A 19,336-nucleotide genomic window follows, 5' to 3' on the forward strand; every position below is an offset into this window, starting at 1 on the left:
ACTCTATTGCCCAGGCTGGAGTACAGTGGTGCAATCTCCGTTCACTGCAATCTCTGCCTCTAGGGTTCAAGCGATTCTCCTACCTCAGCATCCTGAGTATCTGGGATTACAAGCGCGTGCCACCACGCCCGACTAATGTTTTTGTGTATTTTTAGTAGAGATGGGGTTTCGCCATGTTGGCCAGGCTGGTCTTGAACTCCCGACCTCAAGTATTCCTCCCACCTCAGCCTCCCAAAGTGCTGGCATTACAGGCATGACCCATCGCACAGAGCCCCCCTCTTTCACTCTTAAAAGTGTCCCAGTGTACACAAGAAATTAGAGTTACTCCAGTTTGTCACAGTCTAGATTGAAATGGTAACTGAATCAAGATAAACACTTTTGAGTAAGAAACCAACAAGGCACAGATAAAAGGAAAGGAAATTGAAGAGGAGGAATATGGGCAATGGGGGTGGGTAGATAATAGTGGGCAACAGAGTGAGACCCTGTCTCAAGAAAAAAAGAAAGAAAGGTTGGTTTAATATTCTAAACCAATCATTGCAATTCACTGTGTTAATACACTTTTAGAAAGGAACTATATGATCATCTCAAACAATTCAGAAAAAGCAACATGGTAAGAGAAAAATAAGTGCTTCAAAATGTCCACATACCAAAATTAATTCACCCACAATCTGAATTCACACTTCCTATAAACCAAATATATTCTTTAAAAGCTTAGTGAAATAAAATATTTAACTGGTCATAAAACAGGTAACTGGCATTTCTTTAAAGATTTTTAAAAATCCATAAATGAATACCAAATAAATGTTAATATATCACATTTAACTTCCCTTTTCTCTATGTTCTAATACATTACCATGAAACCAATATATAATCCTGATAAACACATTATTTAAAAAATAAGAAAACTTGTTTAAATGCACACACTGAAAGCCCAAATTTTAACAATAAACCATTTTTATAGCTATTTTTGTACTCCCAACTGAAAACATTAGGTGACTTTGGAAATTCTAATTCCTTTATAATCCCGCAGCACCAAAGCAAACAGTCATGACCCCTTAAGAGGATAAAATGCCCATTTTAATTAAAGACTAAATTATTTGACTTGGTGTGCAATTTTTGCATCTGTATTTTGAGATGTATTTATAAATCCTGTGCTTTTCATTAATGAAAAACTGTACAAGTGTAATAATTGACAAATAGCCTATAGAGGCAGTCTTAAAAGGTGTCTTGAATTCTGAAGAATTTAGGCTAATAAGAGGAATGAAGTACTGATATATGCCACATTATGGATGAACCTTGAAAACACTGTGCTAAGTAAAAGAGGCAAGTCACAAAAGACCACATATTGTATTATTTCATTTGTATGTATGGTCTCAAGTAGGTAAATCTATATAGACAAAAAGTAGATTAGCAGTTGCTTACGACTAGGGTAGGAGTGGGGACTGAGGGGAATGTAGGGAATGGAGGATGACTTCCTTTGGGAGTGATGGAATATTCTAAAATTGATGATAATGATGATTGCTCAACTCTGTGAATATACTAAAAACCAGTGAATTGTATACTTTAAATGGGTAAATTGTATGGTTTGTGAATTATATCTCAATAAAGCTGTTACCATAGAAAGAACTTAGGCTATAATTCCTACCCTAAATATAAACTGTTATGTATTATTATCTTAAAAATGGAAAAACCTGATTCCAATACTTTATAGGAGAGAAAGCCAAGAAATATATGCAGTAGTCTGTTCATGCTAATTGCTAAACATTGATGCAAATACACTCCATGTCTTTGAATTCCTATTGGATTTCAGACAACAAATAGATTGCTTGAGTATTTTACCACAAAATAGATTTAGATATTGGCTTGACTTTAAACTTGTGGTGGATATTTCCTGACTTCATCTGAAAATTAAATTAAATTAAATAATCTGTCAACTTGCAGGTTTTTATTCCTAAGTAGCTATTAATTTGGTTTATCAATACAAACCTTAATAAAGTATGGGAGGCAACACATATCAAGCCAATGCTAGATTTAGCCATTTTACAATGCTGAGATATATCTAAACATCATTTGTATACCATAAAGACACACAATTTTTGTCAATTTAATAGTTTTAAAACAACAAAATACAAAGCTTAAAAGACAATTTGCAAGTTTTATAGCAAGTTAACTTTTTAACTATATATATACAGCTGTATTTTGCATTCGAAAATTCTGCTTCTAGAGTGTCAAGTAAAGAATATTAATCATTTCTTGACCTAGGTATATAATGTCATATTTCACCACTGATATATTGTGAATTTGATTCACTAATTTAGGTGAATATTAATAATGATCAAATAATTCTAATAGATCTTAGTCTATGAAAGCAATCAATACCAGTTACTAATACTGATATTTTAACTAAAATTATAGATCACAAAAATGAAAGATCAGTTTTATTATTCTACTATTAATGTATATTTATAATATATGAAATATAATAAACTATAGAAATATTGCCATATTTCCACAAATTTATACATTATAGCACTAACTTTGGTATTCAGAGCTAAGATGTCAGGTAGTTAATACAACATAGAGAGGTAATCATCGTTTTAGGAAGTGGCCTAAAGCTGCTCTTTGGTATAGCATAAAGTTAAGATTTGATAAATCTAGGTAGTGATAACAGATATTCATTATATTATATATTAGTTATTATGAATAATTATATAGAACATAGTATACACACATATGTACATATAAAATACACATGTATAACATATATAAATAATTTTAATATGTTCTTTGGTGTTCATTCAATATTATTGATATCAGATAAAACAACATTCAAAATTCCTTTATTTTCTTCCTGTCTAGTCAGAGTGATCTGATAGCTTTGCAGAGCACAGTTCGTTTTAAATGTAAATCAACAAAAGAAAACAATAAGATATAATTTGTAAAAAACAGGATAACATTTTGAGTTTTTAAAAGTAACTATTGTTACTTAAGTAACTACAATCTCAAATGGTTGTCTGCATAAACCTTTGAGTCCCTGGGACAAAATTTAGCCTAGTGGAAATAAACATATCCATCATTTTTCCTCTGGCATTCTTTTTTTTTTTGCTCGCTCTGTCACCCAGGCTGGAGTGCAGTGGTGCGATCTCGGCTCACTGCAAGCTCCACCTCCCGGGTTCAAGCCATTCTCCTGCCTCAGCCTCCCGAGTAGCTGGGACTACAGGCGCCCGCAACCACGCCTGGTTAATTTTTTTGTATTTTTAGTAGAGACAGGGTTTCACCGTGTTAGCCAGATGGTCTTGATCTCCTGACCTCATGACCCGCCCTCCTCAGCCTCCCAAAGTGCTGGAATTACAGGTGTGAGCCACCACGCCCGGCCCTGGCATTCTTGATAAACACATTCTCCCTAGTAAGTTGACATTTCAAGCAAACATGCATCACGATCTCACCCATAAACAGTGAGGTCACACCCCCGAACATGTTAATAAGTGAGTTAGATCAGCCAGTTTTCAACATTAATATAAAATCATCTGTGGAATTCTCAAAAATATTTTTACAAAAATTAGCAGTATGATTTAAACTCATGTTGGATTTCAAAATAAAAAATATATAAGAGAGAGTCCAACACTGGTACCTCTCCTCTGATCCTCAAAAAATAACAATTTTTAAATATTAAAGATGATACTCCTCCCATTTTGTTAAGTCACTCTGTGGCCCTAGTAATTCAAACATAATTATAGACTTTTAAATAGGCTAGAAGTGACTTTCAAACTTTAATAAGAATTCATAAAAGAATTCTACACTGCTGCAAAAAGCATTTTTCTAACCTCTGTAACATTAGCCAATCTAAAATAATATGATATGAACTCTTCGAACTACTACTCTTATTAAATCCTGATATCATTTCTAGTACTAGTCTGATCATTAGCAGACAAGTTTAAAAAGAAAATTTTGGGTCGGGCGCGGTGGCTCACGCCTGTAATCCCCAGCACTTTGGGAGGCCAAGGTGGGCAGGTCACGAGGTCAAGAGATCGAGACCATCCTGGCTAACATGGTGAAACCTCATCTCTACTAAAAATACAAAAAATCAGCTGGGCATGGTGGCACGCACCTGTAATCCCAGCTACTCATGAGGTTGAGGCAGGAGAATCACTTGAACCTGGGAGGTGGAGGTTGCAGTGAGCCGAGATGACGCCACTGCACTCCAGCCTGGGCGACAGAGCAGGACTCCATCTCAAAAATAAATAAATAAATAAAAATAAAAAATAAAAAATAAAAATTTATGTTTAAATCTCAAACATCAAAAAGGCACTCAAAGTAGCTTACAAAAGCAAAGAAGAGCCCTGCAGAGAATCAAGAAAATATCCAGGCGAATTCAGAGTAAAAAGTTGGACAGCTGAATGTTGCAGCCAGTGCAAAGAAAGGTGGGCTAATTGCCCAGATGTACTCTACTACTTGAATACCTATATATGTGCTTGGTGTAACTTCTGTCATTTGAGGCAAAAGGTAAAAATCCAATGGAGATATAATAATGCAAATGTGAAGTACTGGGAGCCCACTGTGTGTCGCATTTGGGAAGACAGAAAGGGCTTTACAAATATAAATACAAAAGCCATGTAAATATTTATGATCATTTTGTTAGCTATATACAACAGACATCTTCTTCTAGTAATTTCATTGACACTAATCAATGTCCATATTTTTTAACAGAAAGGTTTCTACATTCGCACAATTCCTAGTATATTTTTAATTCCTTAAGTATATTTAAGAATATTCCAGACCACAAGACTCTAAGGTGCTGCACATTTTATCAGACTAAAATGTCAACATATATTGATATAGAACCATATGATTTTATTCAGCAAGCAATGTCGTAAACCAAATTTTCTCACCAATGATGCCAGGTAGATAAAGTCAATTAAAGTAAGTATAACTATTTAAAAAACTCAGAAATTTCACTGTATGACTCAGTTACCAGGGAACTTTTTCTAAAGTTTACATTATCTTACTGGATCTCAAGATTCTAACTCATATACTTTGTATTCCCTCCCTAGAACCTAATGTAGAGTCAATGAACATACCACAGATGAAACGTATGTTAAATACTGCCTTGCAAATTGAAATAACCATCATACCAAAGACTATTTCACCTAGCCAAGAGAGAATAATGCTTCCATTTTGCTTATTGTTTATTGTTACTTTTTATTTTAAAATATTGATAAGAAGTCAAAAGGCACACTTATCTTAAAATAATTTAAGTGTAATGTTTCTAACCAATTATAATTAAGAGTATAATCAAAGACAGGATCACCAGGATCTGAGCCCTATTCTTTCACTTATTAGCTGAGTAATCTTGAGAAACTTACCTATCAGTTCCCTCATTCCTAACATGAGTAACATAATAACACTATCTACAGAATTGTTGCTGGAGAGTAAAGAATAAAATGGATCTCAAAACAGTTTTGTAAAACTGGAAAGCAATATAAGAATTCAATGGGTTATCATCAAATAATAATTTTGCTTGAGAGACAAGCTGTTCAACACATAGTGTAATCAATCTGCTTCTTTATGTTTATATATCTTAAAGTATTTCGAATTAAATAAACCTTCAAGTAAGTTGTATAACTGCCAGTCTCCGCCTCCCTTTTAATAAACTTTAACACAACTGAAAGGTAAAAATAGTAAATATATTTTATAACCGATAATGGTCACTTTATTTTTAAGATATATATTTTCTCATATGTTTTAATCTTGTTTTAGTATGTATTTTGTTCAGTTAACAAATCATCTACATGCTTTCGATTAAATATTATGAATAGAACTTATCAGTAGGAGGAAAGTTATTTATTAAATTTCTAAGTCAAATCTTAATATTTTCTTTTTTCTTATTTGGTTCATTTGATGCAAACACAATAATAGTGTAATACATTCTTTCTCAATAGTGAAAAATAAATTACCATTTTGCTTTCTCTATACTCATTATCTGAATGAGGCTTTAGATAGAACCAAATTTATTACAATAGTGAATAAACACAACAATCAATGGAAAAATACTTGCAACAAACCATACCTAGTAATAAGAACTGCATTATCGTGGTGGGCAATCCCATTTTCTGGAATGGTGTTTCCATCACTTTGGTGGGAGAGAATGGATTTCTGCCATTTACAGAAGCTATCGAGGGACTTGTCTGCATGGTGGTTTATCTCCAAGTTTGGCTGCAATACAACATGCATACCAGAAATGTTCCAAACAAATTACTAAGGTCAGTTGTTAAAACTTTTGAAGACTAAAGTGGGACTATAATTAGAAGCAGTGGTTTCTAGGAATAATCTCTTGCCAATTTTTATCTCTGTAATATCTGACCTAGAGCTCATTTGGTATATTATTGAACTGGTATTTTTTTCCAGTTCCAGCTTTAATGATAATGTGAACATATGTGAGATTATCAACACAAAAACTAATGAAAATCATTATTATAAGATATGCCATGCAAATGTTCACCCTTATACTGAAACATAGCTAATCTATATAGCTTTAACATAAAAGGTATATTCTTGCAATGTATTTAAAATTTGCTTAAGATATTAAATGTGTAGAGCTAAAAATCATATCCAACTAGAATTTCCTAATAGAAGCAATAGTGAAACCTATTATTTAATAATAAGTAATTCTATAGCTCTATAGCCTGTCTGTTAACAATCTTGGATTTATAAACTAACTCATTCTTACCTGGTCTTCGGTGAGAACAATTAAGCGGGCCACTATAATATTCACTACGTTTCCTAGGCTGGAATCACGGTAAAGTTTGGCAACCTGACCTCCAGAAAATAAGAAAAGACACAAAGTCAGACAAAAATTATAGGGTGATAGTTTGGTTTTTTAAGTGCTAAAACAATTTTTTATAAATTTAGCCATTGTATACATTACCCCATATCACTTAGAACTCTACCCTCAAGGTGCCTTGGTAAAAGGTTCTTATACAAGTCTACCTCAATAAATATTTTCTCCTAGACATGAAGTACAGCATGGAAATTAGAGGGTGAGCTGATGTTTCAAGTCAAAAAAAAAAAAAACCCTTAAACAAGACTTAGCAATCCACTAAAACTGTCGTATTATCTAAAAATGAATGATAAGGTCATCTTTAAATGTATTTTTATGGAACTGAAACATTACTAGACCAATTTTTTACCATTTTAGACAGGTAAATTCTTATCATTATTTACTTCACAGCAAACATTTATGACCTTAGTCAAAAACACAACAAATATGAAGTAAAATATTATATAGAGGGATCAAACTTACAATATTCATCACACTCAAAATGTAATGTTCAATGTCTTTGCGGCCATGGTAGCCCACCATCATTTTGTCTGCCACTACCAATGTCTCCACAAACCGTTCAATGCTCACTGATCTCTTCTGTCTGTGGTGGATATGTGTGTTGTTAACTGGTAGTGAATAAGAAACAGTGGATGTGTCATTCAGCCACCAAGGTTTGCCACTTCTTGTGAAATCTACAATAAAAGCAGCCAATTCAGATAAGTTCACTAACTAAAAATATTTATTTATAGATCTTTCATGTAGACATGCTTCTCATAAATTCTCTAATATATTAAGATTTTTCAAAGAGAAGAGAATGAGAAAATGCAGTAGTGAGAAAAAAGTCTGTAAATTTTTGAAAATAATCACGTTATCTGAAAAAAATTAAACATTCAACTGCTCATGAAAACAAAACAAAACAAATCTAAGAAATGAATTAATTAATAAAAATAATTTTCAAATAGTCATTTCATATTATTCCAGTAATTACATCTTAATACATTTAAATTTAGGATATATACTTTAAAGAATCATTTAAAGTTATTTAAAAAGCATCTAGAGTATGAACTTTTCAATCAGTCTAAGACAGCTCTGATAGAGAACCCTGATTTTGCAAAAATCTATTCCAAAGATACTTTTGATCATTCATTTTAAAATAAGATGCTTTCATCAAGCTATTTTAATTAGAATCAATTCTACTGCTCTAGAAATCTCAATTCTAAAAGGCAATGAATTACTTTTTTCACTTAGGTTGGCAGTCTACAACTATTTATTCTGACAGAGTACTCAAAATATTTCTTTTCCAAAGCCTAGAGGTAAGAGACATTCAATTAGAATTGAAAGATCACGATTCCAGCATAATTTGCTTTGAACCACGTTTAGCATGGATTGCAACGTATCCTTTGTTTTCTAGACATTTGGTTCTTCAGTATAGAAGCAGCCTTTTAGTGCTATGGCATTTGTAAACACCTGCCTCACTGATTATCATCTTCATTAAATAAACTTGAGCATGTAGAGGTTCTCTGTATATCTCACTTCCACATCCTTATATTGAACAGGAAATCTTTCTCACCCCCACTTATTGAAAAATTTAGTGAGGAATAATTAGATTAATATATATGATACACTTGACAGAAAATATAACTATTCTCATTTTTCTAACTTCTTTAGCCTTTCTGTTTTAAAAATTGCATTGGTAGGTGCTATGGTTTGAATATCTCCTCCAAAACTCATGTTGAAACTTAATTGCCATTGAAACAGTATTAACAGCTGGGGCCTTTAAGAGGTGATTAGAACTTGAAGTCTCCACCCTCATGAAGGAATTAAAACCATTATTGTAGGAGTGGGTCGGTTATTCTGGGAGTGGGTTCCTGATAAAAATAATGAGTTCAGGCCCAACTTCCTCTCTCTGTTGTGTGCACTCACTTCCCCCTCTTGCCTTCCTCCATGAGACGACCCTCACCAGATGCTGGTGACATGCTCTTGGACTTCCCAGCATCCAGAACCATATGCTAAGTAAACTTTCATTGTTCTTAAATTATCCAGTCTCAGGTATTCTGTTACAGCAGCAAGAAACGTGCTAAGACAGTAGGATGGATAAATTTTGAGAAATGAGGTGGAAATGATCATGAGACCCATCAGTTAAATACTCCTGAAACTCCTAAGTTAAATGAGTGTCTTCATCCCTAAAGATGAAGAGAAGCAAAGACATAAACATCACTTCTTATTTCGATAGTATATCCTCCAGATAGTGTTTCTCTATATCCAATTTTGGCAGACAGACTCTCCAGATGGCCTCCATGACCTCTGTCTCCTGATGTTCACATCCTTTTGTGATTTCCTCCTTTTGAATATGGGTAGGACCTGTGACTTGTTTCTAACTAACAGAATACAGCAATGATGAGATGCATGTGATTTTCAATATATTAGTACATGATTATGTTACATAATATTGTAGCATTTGTCTAGAGTCTCTCCCTTGCTGACTTAGAGAAAGCAGTCAATCATGCTGGTGAACTGACGCTGGCATCTGAAGATAATCATCCAAAAACTAAAGCTACACGTAACCACAAAGAATTGAATGCTGCCAACAACTATGGGGGTAGAGAAGTGGATTCTTCCCCAGTCAAGATTCCAGATGAGAATTCAGCCCTGGTTGAGGCTAAGCAGATGACCCATCCATGCACAGACTCCTGACCAACAGAAACTGTGAAATACTAAAAGTATACTGAGTAAGCCACTAGGTTTTTCTGGCTAATATTGTTACAAAACAATATTATAGCTTTTCCACATCAATATAACTCCAATTTCTCCTGCTCAATCCTCTGTGATCATAAAACCACTCACATATTCAAGTCATGCCTAGTCTCTTAGTCTGGCTAAGCAGCTTAAATGTCCAAATATAGGATTTTATTTTCATTCTTTTGATCATTTCCCCTTCTCTGACCCAATTTCTTATTTTTATTTAAAATATTGTGAAAATAATTAGACATTATTGTGCAATAAACACGTAGCAATGGTAGTAGTTCTCATTTAAAATGTATTCAGGTCGGGCGTGATGGCTCACACCCGTAATCCCAACATTTTGGGAGGCTGAGGCGGGTGGATCACCTGAGGTCAGAGCTTGAGGCCAGCATGGCCAACATGGTGAAACCTTGTCTCTACTTAAAATACAAAAATTAGCCAGATGTGGTGGCAGGCGCCTGTAATCCCAGCTGCTCAGGAGGCTGATGCAGGAGAATCACTTGAACCTGAGAGACAGAGGTTGCAGTGAGCCAAGATCACACCACTGCACTCCAGCCTGGGTGACAGGGTGAAACCCCATCTCAAAAACTAAAAAATTAAAAAAGAGAACAGGTTGGTAAAATATTTCAAATATTTTGTCCAGTAAAATATTTCAAATCCTAAATTAATGTTTCTACTAAAAAAAATAAAATAAAAAAATTAGCTGTGTGGTGGCACACATCTGTAGTCCCAGCTACTCGGAAGGCTGAGGCAGGACAATTGCTTGAACCTGGGAGGCGGAGATTGCAGTGAGCTGAGACGGCACCACTGCACTCCAGTCTGGGCAACAAGAGCATAACTCCATCTCAAAAATAATAATAATAAAAAAAACAAAAATGTATTCAGTGTAAGGTAATTGCTGTTATCATCATCTTTGTTATTGTCAAAATTTTCAACATTTTAGTTTTTAAAAATTTTAGTTTGCTTGGCTATCACTCTAACAAACTACAAATTATTTGAACGTTAAAACTATATATTTTTATTTATGAATATCCATCAAAGGTATTTTATATATATCATATATAATTATATATTCAATATTTTATACATATACACATACTGAATAAAATCAAGAGAGAGAACATCTTCAGTTTCATTTTAAAAATTAAATTAATCCAGCATAATTAGCTCATTATAAAACTATGCATTCTATAATTGCCAATTGACTTCTTAATGTTAAGCTTAATGATCTGTAACTACTATCTTTCTTAGTCTAAAATAGAAAACAAGATTGACTTGTTTTATTTCAAAATAAAGATTAGTAGTTCTTCAAATGATAACTGTTACAGATGCTTTGCTCAATTTAATTTTGATTAGATTATAGCATGTTACGAAAACATTGCTCATAAACACATACAACACAGTAACTTTTTCCCAAAATCAATATATAGATTTCATTGCCATCTGAAATAAGATTTTAACTTTTTGATCAATATCAAAGTGTTTGAATATATACAGCCATTCACCATTATTTCACTGCCCTGCTTTATTTTTGTTCATAGTACTTACTACTTCTGGACAGTTGGCCATATATTTATTTGTTTGTTTGTTTGTTTGTTTATTTAGTTAACTGTCTTTCCTCACTAGAATATAAACTCCATGAGAGCAGGGACTTTTTCTGTTTTATTTATTGCTGCATCCCCAGCACCTAGAATAGCCTTGCATAGGAAATGAATATTTATTTAATGAATACATAAGTAGATAATGAAGATACAGAGACATAATAATATCTATTTCAATGGACTAGAAGAATACTTAGTTATCTCTGGGTATTGGAATAAGTAATTTTCAGTTTCTTCTTTTCCTTTTTGTCCTGTATTTTCTAAATTTTCTAAAAGGAACATTTATTACTTCTATAAAATGTTTAAAAATTCATAGTTTGAATCTAATTAGAATGGAAAAAATTAATATCTGAATATAAGATAAATATATCCAGTGTCAAGGGGGTTTTCATATCTTATATTTTGACATAAACTTGAATTCCAGGTAATAGGCTAACTGGCAGTGTATGCCTATAAATTCACATCTCTCATTGACCTACGCTGTTGAAACAGTACTACAATAAAATGTTAGCCAGACATCTCTCAAATTTACTACTAAACACAAAACTTTTTTTTCCCCAGTAACACTTGCCCAGAACATAGGGAAATACTATTATATTCCCAGTAATGGGAAGCCAGTGAAGTTTTTCAAGGCATGTGATACAGCCAGATTTAGGGGACAGATTTTACTGAAAACAAGAACACAAACCTGGAGACAGAAAGCATAATTAGAAAGTCAGTATAGTGGTCTCAGCAAGAGATAATGAGGGTCTGAAATAAATAGACTAGAGTTTGGGGTAGTAGAAATGGCAAGTGAATTAAAAACATTGAAATGGAACACTTTAGGAAATTCTCACAGTAATCCAAATGAGAGATGGTAAGAGAATATCTTTCCCCAAAAGGGCAGAATTTTATGATAGCCGTAAGAATGGATTGGAGAAGTGTTTGACTAATGCGTAAACCATTAAAAAATAAGGATCTGCCTGAGTTAAAATAATGTGATACATACTTCCAAAAACAATAATTTAAATATGAAAGTATTAAGAGATAGGCTTTTCAGAATATGGTAAAATCTTTAAATATTTTTGCAAAAAGTGATCTTCTTTACAATCATACAGTGAAGGTTGGCATATTATGGAAAAATGATAGAATAATTACATTGTAATAAACAACTGAATATTTGAAACCTAGTTTTTTTCTTTCTTTTTTTTTTTTTTTTTGAGAAGGAGTTTCGCTCTCGGTGTGATCTTGGCTCACTGCAACCGCTGCCTTCAGGGTTCAAGCAATTCTCCTGCCTCAGCCTCCCGAGTAGCTGGGACTACAGGCACGTGCCACGACGCCCGGCTAATTTTTGTATTTTTAGTAGAGACAGGGTTTCACCATGTTGGCCAGGATGGTCTCCATCTCCTGACCTCGTGATCCGCCTACCTCGGCTTCCCAAAGTGCTGGGATTATAGGCGTGAGCCACCGTGCCCAGCCTGAATCCTAGTTTTTAAAGAATTTACATATAGTTATACTTACAGTCTAAATGTTGTTAAATATAAGATAAACTTGTTTCCATAATGGTTCGTTTCATTACTCAATATAAAGACCCAACAAACCTTTTGTTTTCATTATTAACTAAGGAATTTTATTTCATGTTTTAAGTAGATTCACAGTTGTCTTTTTCTGGTACCAACTATTCTTGACCAACAAGGACCTAATTAACAGCCTCAGAGATTACTCAAGAAGGAAGTGTGCAGAATGGGAACAGTAGATTAAGAAAAGAAGACTTAACACTTAAGAAGAAAACAAGCCCAAACAAAAGGATGATGCATATCATACACTAATTCACAAGGCAATCCTTTCTTTCTTTTTTTTTTTTTTTGTTTTTGAGATGGAGTCTCACTCTGTCACACTGGCTGGAGTGCAGTGGCACGATCTGGGCTCACTGCAACCTCCACCTCCCAGGTTTAAGCGATTCTTCTGCCTCAGCCTCCCAAGTGGCTGTGACTACAGGCAAGCGCCAACACGCCCGGCTTATTTTTGTATTTTTAGTAGAGACAGGGTTTCACCATATTGGCCAGGCTGATCTGGAACTCCTGACCTTGTGATCCGCCTGCCTCAGCCTCCCAAAGTGCTGGGATTACAGGTGTGAGCCACCGCACCGGGCCAACCCTTTCTATTTTTTACTAAATCTATTTGTTGGTGACTTTACCTCTGCATTAAGCTGAAATCTCTCTGAAACATTCTGCCCCTGGTTCTAGTTACAGGAACTACATAGAACAAATCTTTAAAAATTTTTGTTAATATAATAACACTTTAGTGTACTAGAAACAGTCATCTTAATGATAGCTACAATTTGATTGGGTAACTAGTATGTGCTGAGATGAGCACTCAGAGAGGTTGGGTAATTCGTCCTATGCTATACCAAAGTGCATGTTCTTTTTGCTGTGCTATTTTATATCCACTGTTTCTCTACATTTTCGTCTTTTTTTTTCTTTCCTTTTTTTTCCTTTTTCTGGAGAACAGTGTCTTGCTATATTGCCCAGGCAGGTCTCGAACTCCTGGGCTCAAGCTATCCTCCCGCCTCTTGCCTCCCTGAGCTGGGATTACAGGCGTGAGCCACCGCGCCCGGCCTGTTTCTCTACATTTTCTCACCTTTAGACTAACATCCTCCTAACTCCTTAGCTCTAGTCTTGCTCTTCTCTAATTCCATCTCCATATTGCTGCAAGAGTAGTCTTCCTAAAACACAAATCTGATCATGTTATTCTTCCTGTTTAAATCCTTTCAGTGGGTTTCTAGTGCACTTAGGATAAACAAACCCCTTAACATGGTTTATAAGCTCTTCATGATGTGGCCTCTGCTAATATTTCCAGTTTCATCTCTCACAACCACTTCCCCCAACCACTATGAACATCTCACCTTTATCCCTCCAGCCCACATTCTAATACCCAGTTACATGAACTGTCTGTCAATTTATAAAACATGACATTCTCCCTTTTGGTTTAGGAGCTTCATAAACACTATTTCCTCTATGTGAAACACTAATAGCCACTGCTTTCTCCACTTCTACACAGCTACCTTCACTTTTCCCCCAGCCCTCAGCTTAGAAGTCACTTCTTCCATGAAGCTCTCCTTGACCACTGAAGTCTAGGTTTGTTGCCCGTACTACATATTTCTATAGTATCCTCGCTCAGCACTAACACTACTTTTGAATACTACCTTAAGACTCTTCAAGTCTTATTCAAGTGTCTAGATTCCTGCTGCTAGCATAAAAATATCAGGCTAAACAAACACCACAGAGTACTATAGTATAACTGTGCAAAAAAAGCTATAGCTATTACCTAAGTAAAATAAGATGGTTATTTTTTTCCCTTCAACCAAAAAAAGAAAATGAATTTTATACAAACTTACAGCTTAAAAACTTCTCAAAGAGCTCCCAAATTGATTTAAAACTACTGGTAGGTGACATCTACTAAAAGGGCTCTGGACATTATAATTGTAGTCAAATTCCTACTTACTTTTATTGCTAACCTTACTATACTTGCCAGAAGAAAGAAAAAGCAGCAATCCAATACAATACGCTTTGTAAAAGCTGCACCCTCACTCACCCGAAACCCCACAATGAGAGTGATCATACAGATGTCGTTGTTGAAGGGCAGACTTTTTGTAAATAACATGAGGGTGGCCATTTTCATAACTAAAATGCTTGGAATCCTCTGTGGTATTCTTTAAAGGTTCAATAAAATATTCTTCATCTTCTGTAGCAATAACACCATGCTAAAAGAAAAATAAACAAAGAACTTACCAAAGAGAATCATTTTAAATATTAGTTATCATTATTACCAAGAGCTAAAAGTAAATGGACACTTCTCCATTTACAGGGTTAAAACACATGTTAATTTAAAAAATTAGCGAAATTATCTGTACTCAGTTAAAACATTATATAAATGTTCCTATTCTTTAAAAAGGACATTTAAATACCTCCATATGCTATGCACTGTACTAAGCATGTCACATACATGATTTCCTCCACTCTCACAACAGCTCTGAGGTAACAGAGATTTTATGTGAACACTAAAACTTATTTCAGTTCCACATTATGCACATAACTATGTCCTCTGTGTTTAGACATAGCTTTGTGATTGAGTTTTGCACAATAAAAATATGGGCAGAGGGTTATGTAACACTTTCAGCCCAACCTCTGAATACCTCTGCAGTGGAATCTTCTACTCTCTTTCCCCACTGAACGAAGAGAACTCCAAATACCCAGGGTAGGTAGAAACCAAAAAAGAAGGAACCTGGGTCCCTGTGTGACCTCTTAGAAAGATGTCTGATGTAGACACAGACATGCAGAAGAAATAAGCTTCTATTGTGATAAATCATTGACATTTTGAGGTTTATGTTACATCAATTAATATGTTCTTAATTAACACACATCCCATACATCCCCCATTCTGCAGATGAAGTAACAGGCTCAGAGGACTTGCCCAATATTACACAGAGGTAAGTGAGGGTACTGGAATTCAAAGTTCTGCCCTTACGTAGAGTATTATATCACCTTATCCCTATTTACTTAGCCAAGTGCTACTCAGTTTAGTTATCTCTCCTCTTTAAAAACCTTCTCTAGTCCAAATGGAGTAGCTTCACCCTCCAGTGAGCTCCAATAGAGCTAATTCTCAGTATCACTTATTTTCAATTAATTCCACACTGCTTTGTTACATCTCAAGTCTTGAAGTCTTATTTAAAGTAGGTATAAGTTTTCAACTTCATGTTTTAGCTTCCCAATTAGATTATTTGCTTTTTAAGGCAAAGGGTTATATCTCATATTTCTTTGTAACAGTTGCAACCATAGAAAGTGTCCCACATGTAACAGGTATAAATAAAACTTTGTTGATGAAAAAGAATGAGATGGTAAAAGTTATCTACATCTGAAATAAGAATTTCCACCCTTGTCTAATAGTGTTTTCCTAAGTATAGCACATGGGAGGACTGCTCTTAATCCAACTAATTTACCCTGTAACACCAGATAAAATAAAAACTCTCTGGGTGTATTTCCTCAGCTGGAAAAATGAAAGAGTTGGTCTAAATTAGTGGTTTTAAAACAGCACTCTGGGGAGCCCTAAGGGTTCCATGGAAGTGCCCTCAGGGGATTGCCCCAGACAACAAAGGGAGACCTACATGGCTTGGATTCCTGGGTTTAGGAATCAGCTGTGCTATTTATTAATCTATATATTAAGTTTCCACATAACATTTCATTTGAAAAAGGGTTTTTGCTGCTTTAAAAAGAAAGCTGAAAACCTCTAGTCCAGATAATCTCTAAGGTCCCTTTGAATTCTAAACCTCTACGATTCTGTTTAGGGAAATTCATGTTAAGTACCTCATGCTTAGAAGGAATGATAAGACACAATCAGAGTTGCTCTAATTTATAGATTAAGTTGGCAGTCACCTACATGAAATGAGCTGAGGAATGCAAACAAAAAAAGCAGCTCTGAGTCACTTCATATAATTTTCACCATTGTTTGCTTTAATTTAAGGAAAATAGTCCCTATATTAAATGCAAGTACTGGCAGAAATAACATAATATGCCATTAACATATTCTAATACCTCAGTATGAAGTACTTTACCAGGTAGATCAACAATGTGCTAAAAAACTGAACACAGTTCCTGCAGAATAAGGGGGAAAATATAAGTTTTGATAAGAGGGATATGTAGGAAGCAAGGTCTAGGCTACAGTCCAGAAAGGCTAGAGACTAAAGTCATGCTGGTCTGTGGGCACAAGAAAATTGAAAGTTACCAGACAAGAGACTTGATTTGCTGGGGAAAAATGAAGTCAGAAGCCTGGTAAGTAAACACAATCTCTAATTTCAAGAATGAAAAGACTCTAGAAGAACAATCCAGAGATTTTATATGTTAGGTACTTTGTAAAATGTTTATAACATTATCTCTTCTTAATAGCTCTTTGACGTACCACTAACTGTTCCACTTTGTAGATGAGAAACTGAGATGGAGTAAAGTTAAACAATGAACTCGTGATTGACTTTGGAGCCTGAACTCTTAAGCACTATACCATAATTCTCTTACCCTCTAAGGGCTGTTTCTGTATTTATTTATTTTTTCACAAAATATGCTTTCTCAAGTGCCTATCACAAGGCAGATACTATGCTACGTGGTAGGGATACAACAGTGAACCAAAGTTCCAGCTGTATCATGTTGCTTACATTTTGGTGGGAGGAGCTAGAAAAAGCTAATTAGGTTGGCGTGGTGGGTCATACCTGTAATCCCAGCACTTTGGGAGGCTAAGGCAGGTCAATCACGAGGTCAGGAGTTTGAGACTAGCCTGACCAACATGGTGAAACCCCGCCTCTACTCAAAATACAAAAATTAGCCAGGCATGGTGGCACACGCCTGTAATCCCAGCTACTTGGGAGGCTGAGGAAGGAGAATCACTCGAACCTGGGAGGCGGAGGTTGCTGTGAGCTGGGATCGTGCCACTGCACTCAGCCTGGGCAACAGAGCAAGACTCCGTCTAAAAAAAAAAAAAAAAAGCTAATTGATTATACAAATAAATGATGAAGCAGGTACTGATAAACATTAAGAGGGGAGATAAAAGCAATCAAAAAGGACAAAGAATAATTAGAAGTGAGAGAATTATACAAACTATATTGGATAGTTGCAACCATCCTCTCTAATAAGGTGGTATTTGAGCAGAAACCTGAATAAAATGAGGGAGCAAGCCAAATATGTATCTTGGGAAAGGGCAGACCAGATACTGGGAACAGCAAATGCAAAGGCAATGATGTAGGAGCATAGTTAACAGTATTTCAGAAACAATCAGGAGCTACAGTGACTGAAGGGAAGGAAGGGGAGAGTGATTATGAGATTAGAAAGGGTCTGAAAACCAGATGATGGAAGGCCTGAATTTAGTGGGAATACCAGAAATCTATGCATGCCTGGCAAAAGCCTTGCTCTCACTTACCTCAGTATCCCTATTCACCTTTACACTATCTGCCTCAGGACCATTAGGGCTAATTTCACCATGCCTCCTCTTTCCTTGCGGTATAAATTCCTATGAGAAGCCCAAACCTCACCCCCTGAATTCTAATTCTCATATGATTACGTACATCGTGTTTTCTGATCCCATCTCCTACCTCTCCCTATTATTTGAAACACTTCTACTGTGTTCTCTCAAACTCAAGGTCAATCATCAACAAAATCTCCTCTACCGCCAGCTTCATCTCTGAATATTCACTTCATCTTGCTCTAACAAAAACCTGAAGCTCCCTAAATGACACTCCTTTCCTGTAGTCCTCTGGAACGGTGGCTGCTTTCTCTTCTACATGCCTCCTATTGGACCTGAAGGGAGGGTCAGATGTTGTTGCAACTCACTGTCATTTCCAAACAATTCTTTCTCCTTCCTCAACAAACAAACACAAACAAAAACAAGCATTGAACCTCATGCCATGATCTTCTCCCTCCTTTCCCAGTTGCATTTATCTATTGATCCCAAGTCAGTTCCCTCATTCCTTAAAAATAAGAGATTCTAGATCACCGTCATTCTCTGCAACATCATTCCTGAAATAGTTGTTGATTTCAATATCTTCATATATCACAGGTTCTTAAAATACGTGTATGTGCATGTGCACATACCCTGAATCCCTTTGGAAGTCTAAGGGTGAAACCTAAGGACTCCTCCTCAGAATATTTTAAATGCAGAAAAAATATATAGGATTATAAATAAAACCAATTTAGTAAAATACAATTATCAAAATATTTTTAAAATATAATACATATAACTTGTGTAACACTTTAAGATATTCAGTGGCTCTAATAACTACCACAATTTCACAATTAGTGATGAATAAAAATATTTTTAAAAGAATTCAAAAACTGTAACGATATGAAAATATCTGTGGTTTCTATTGGAGGCAAAGTCACAGGTACTGCTATCTACATATTGGTTTGTTACCTATATTTAAAATTGAGAGAAATGTTAAATTTCCGTTAAGAATTAGTAAAGACAAAGATGTGATATTTGCCCATTTCAGTTCACAATCCCTCTGAATCCCATCCATGGACCTAGTTTAAAAACTAATGACATAGATGGTCTCTTCATTCCCTGCCCTCTCAATTCCTTGACCTCCTCCCCTTCAAATACCTTGTCCCTCACCTTACCTTTTACACCATGCCCATGGTCAGTCCCTAGACTT

General features: G+C 35.2%; 1 protein-coding gene across 6 annotated transcripts in view; it reads right to left on the reverse strand.

Annotated features, from left to right (window-relative positions):
* Positions 1-19,336, reverse strand: part of ADAMTS6 (ADAM metallopeptidase with thrombospondin type 1 motif 6) — a 331,625-nt gene that overhangs the window by 294,243 nt on the left and 18,046 nt on the right. For 5 of the 6 annotated variants that reach the window (XR_010126390.1, XR_010126391.1, XM_054487509.2 and 2 more), the window contains 4 exons: positions 14,737-14,905; positions 7,301-7,512; positions 6,728-6,811; positions 6,068-6,213 (listed from right to left, as the gene is read on the reverse strand). Coding sequence is in view for 4 of the 6 variants with exons in the window: in XM_054487509.2 (XP_054343484.1) it covers positions 6,068-6,213; positions 6,728-6,811; positions 7,301-7,512; positions 14,737-14,905 (611 nt within the window). In the remaining 2 variants the exon portion in view is untranslated. The remainder of the gene's footprint in view (positions 1-6,067; positions 6,214-6,727; positions 6,812-7,300; positions 7,513-14,736; positions 14,906-19,336) is intronic. The other variant, XM_063664848.1, reaches the window with a different exon arrangement.

Source organism: Pongo pygmaeus, chromosome 4 (assembly GCF_028885625.2).
Source record: "Pongo pygmaeus isolate AG05252 chromosome 4, NHGRI_mPonPyg2-v2.0_pri, whole genome shotgun sequence".
NCBI lineage: Eukaryota > Metazoa > Chordata > Mammalia > Primates > Hominidae > Pongo > Pongo pygmaeus.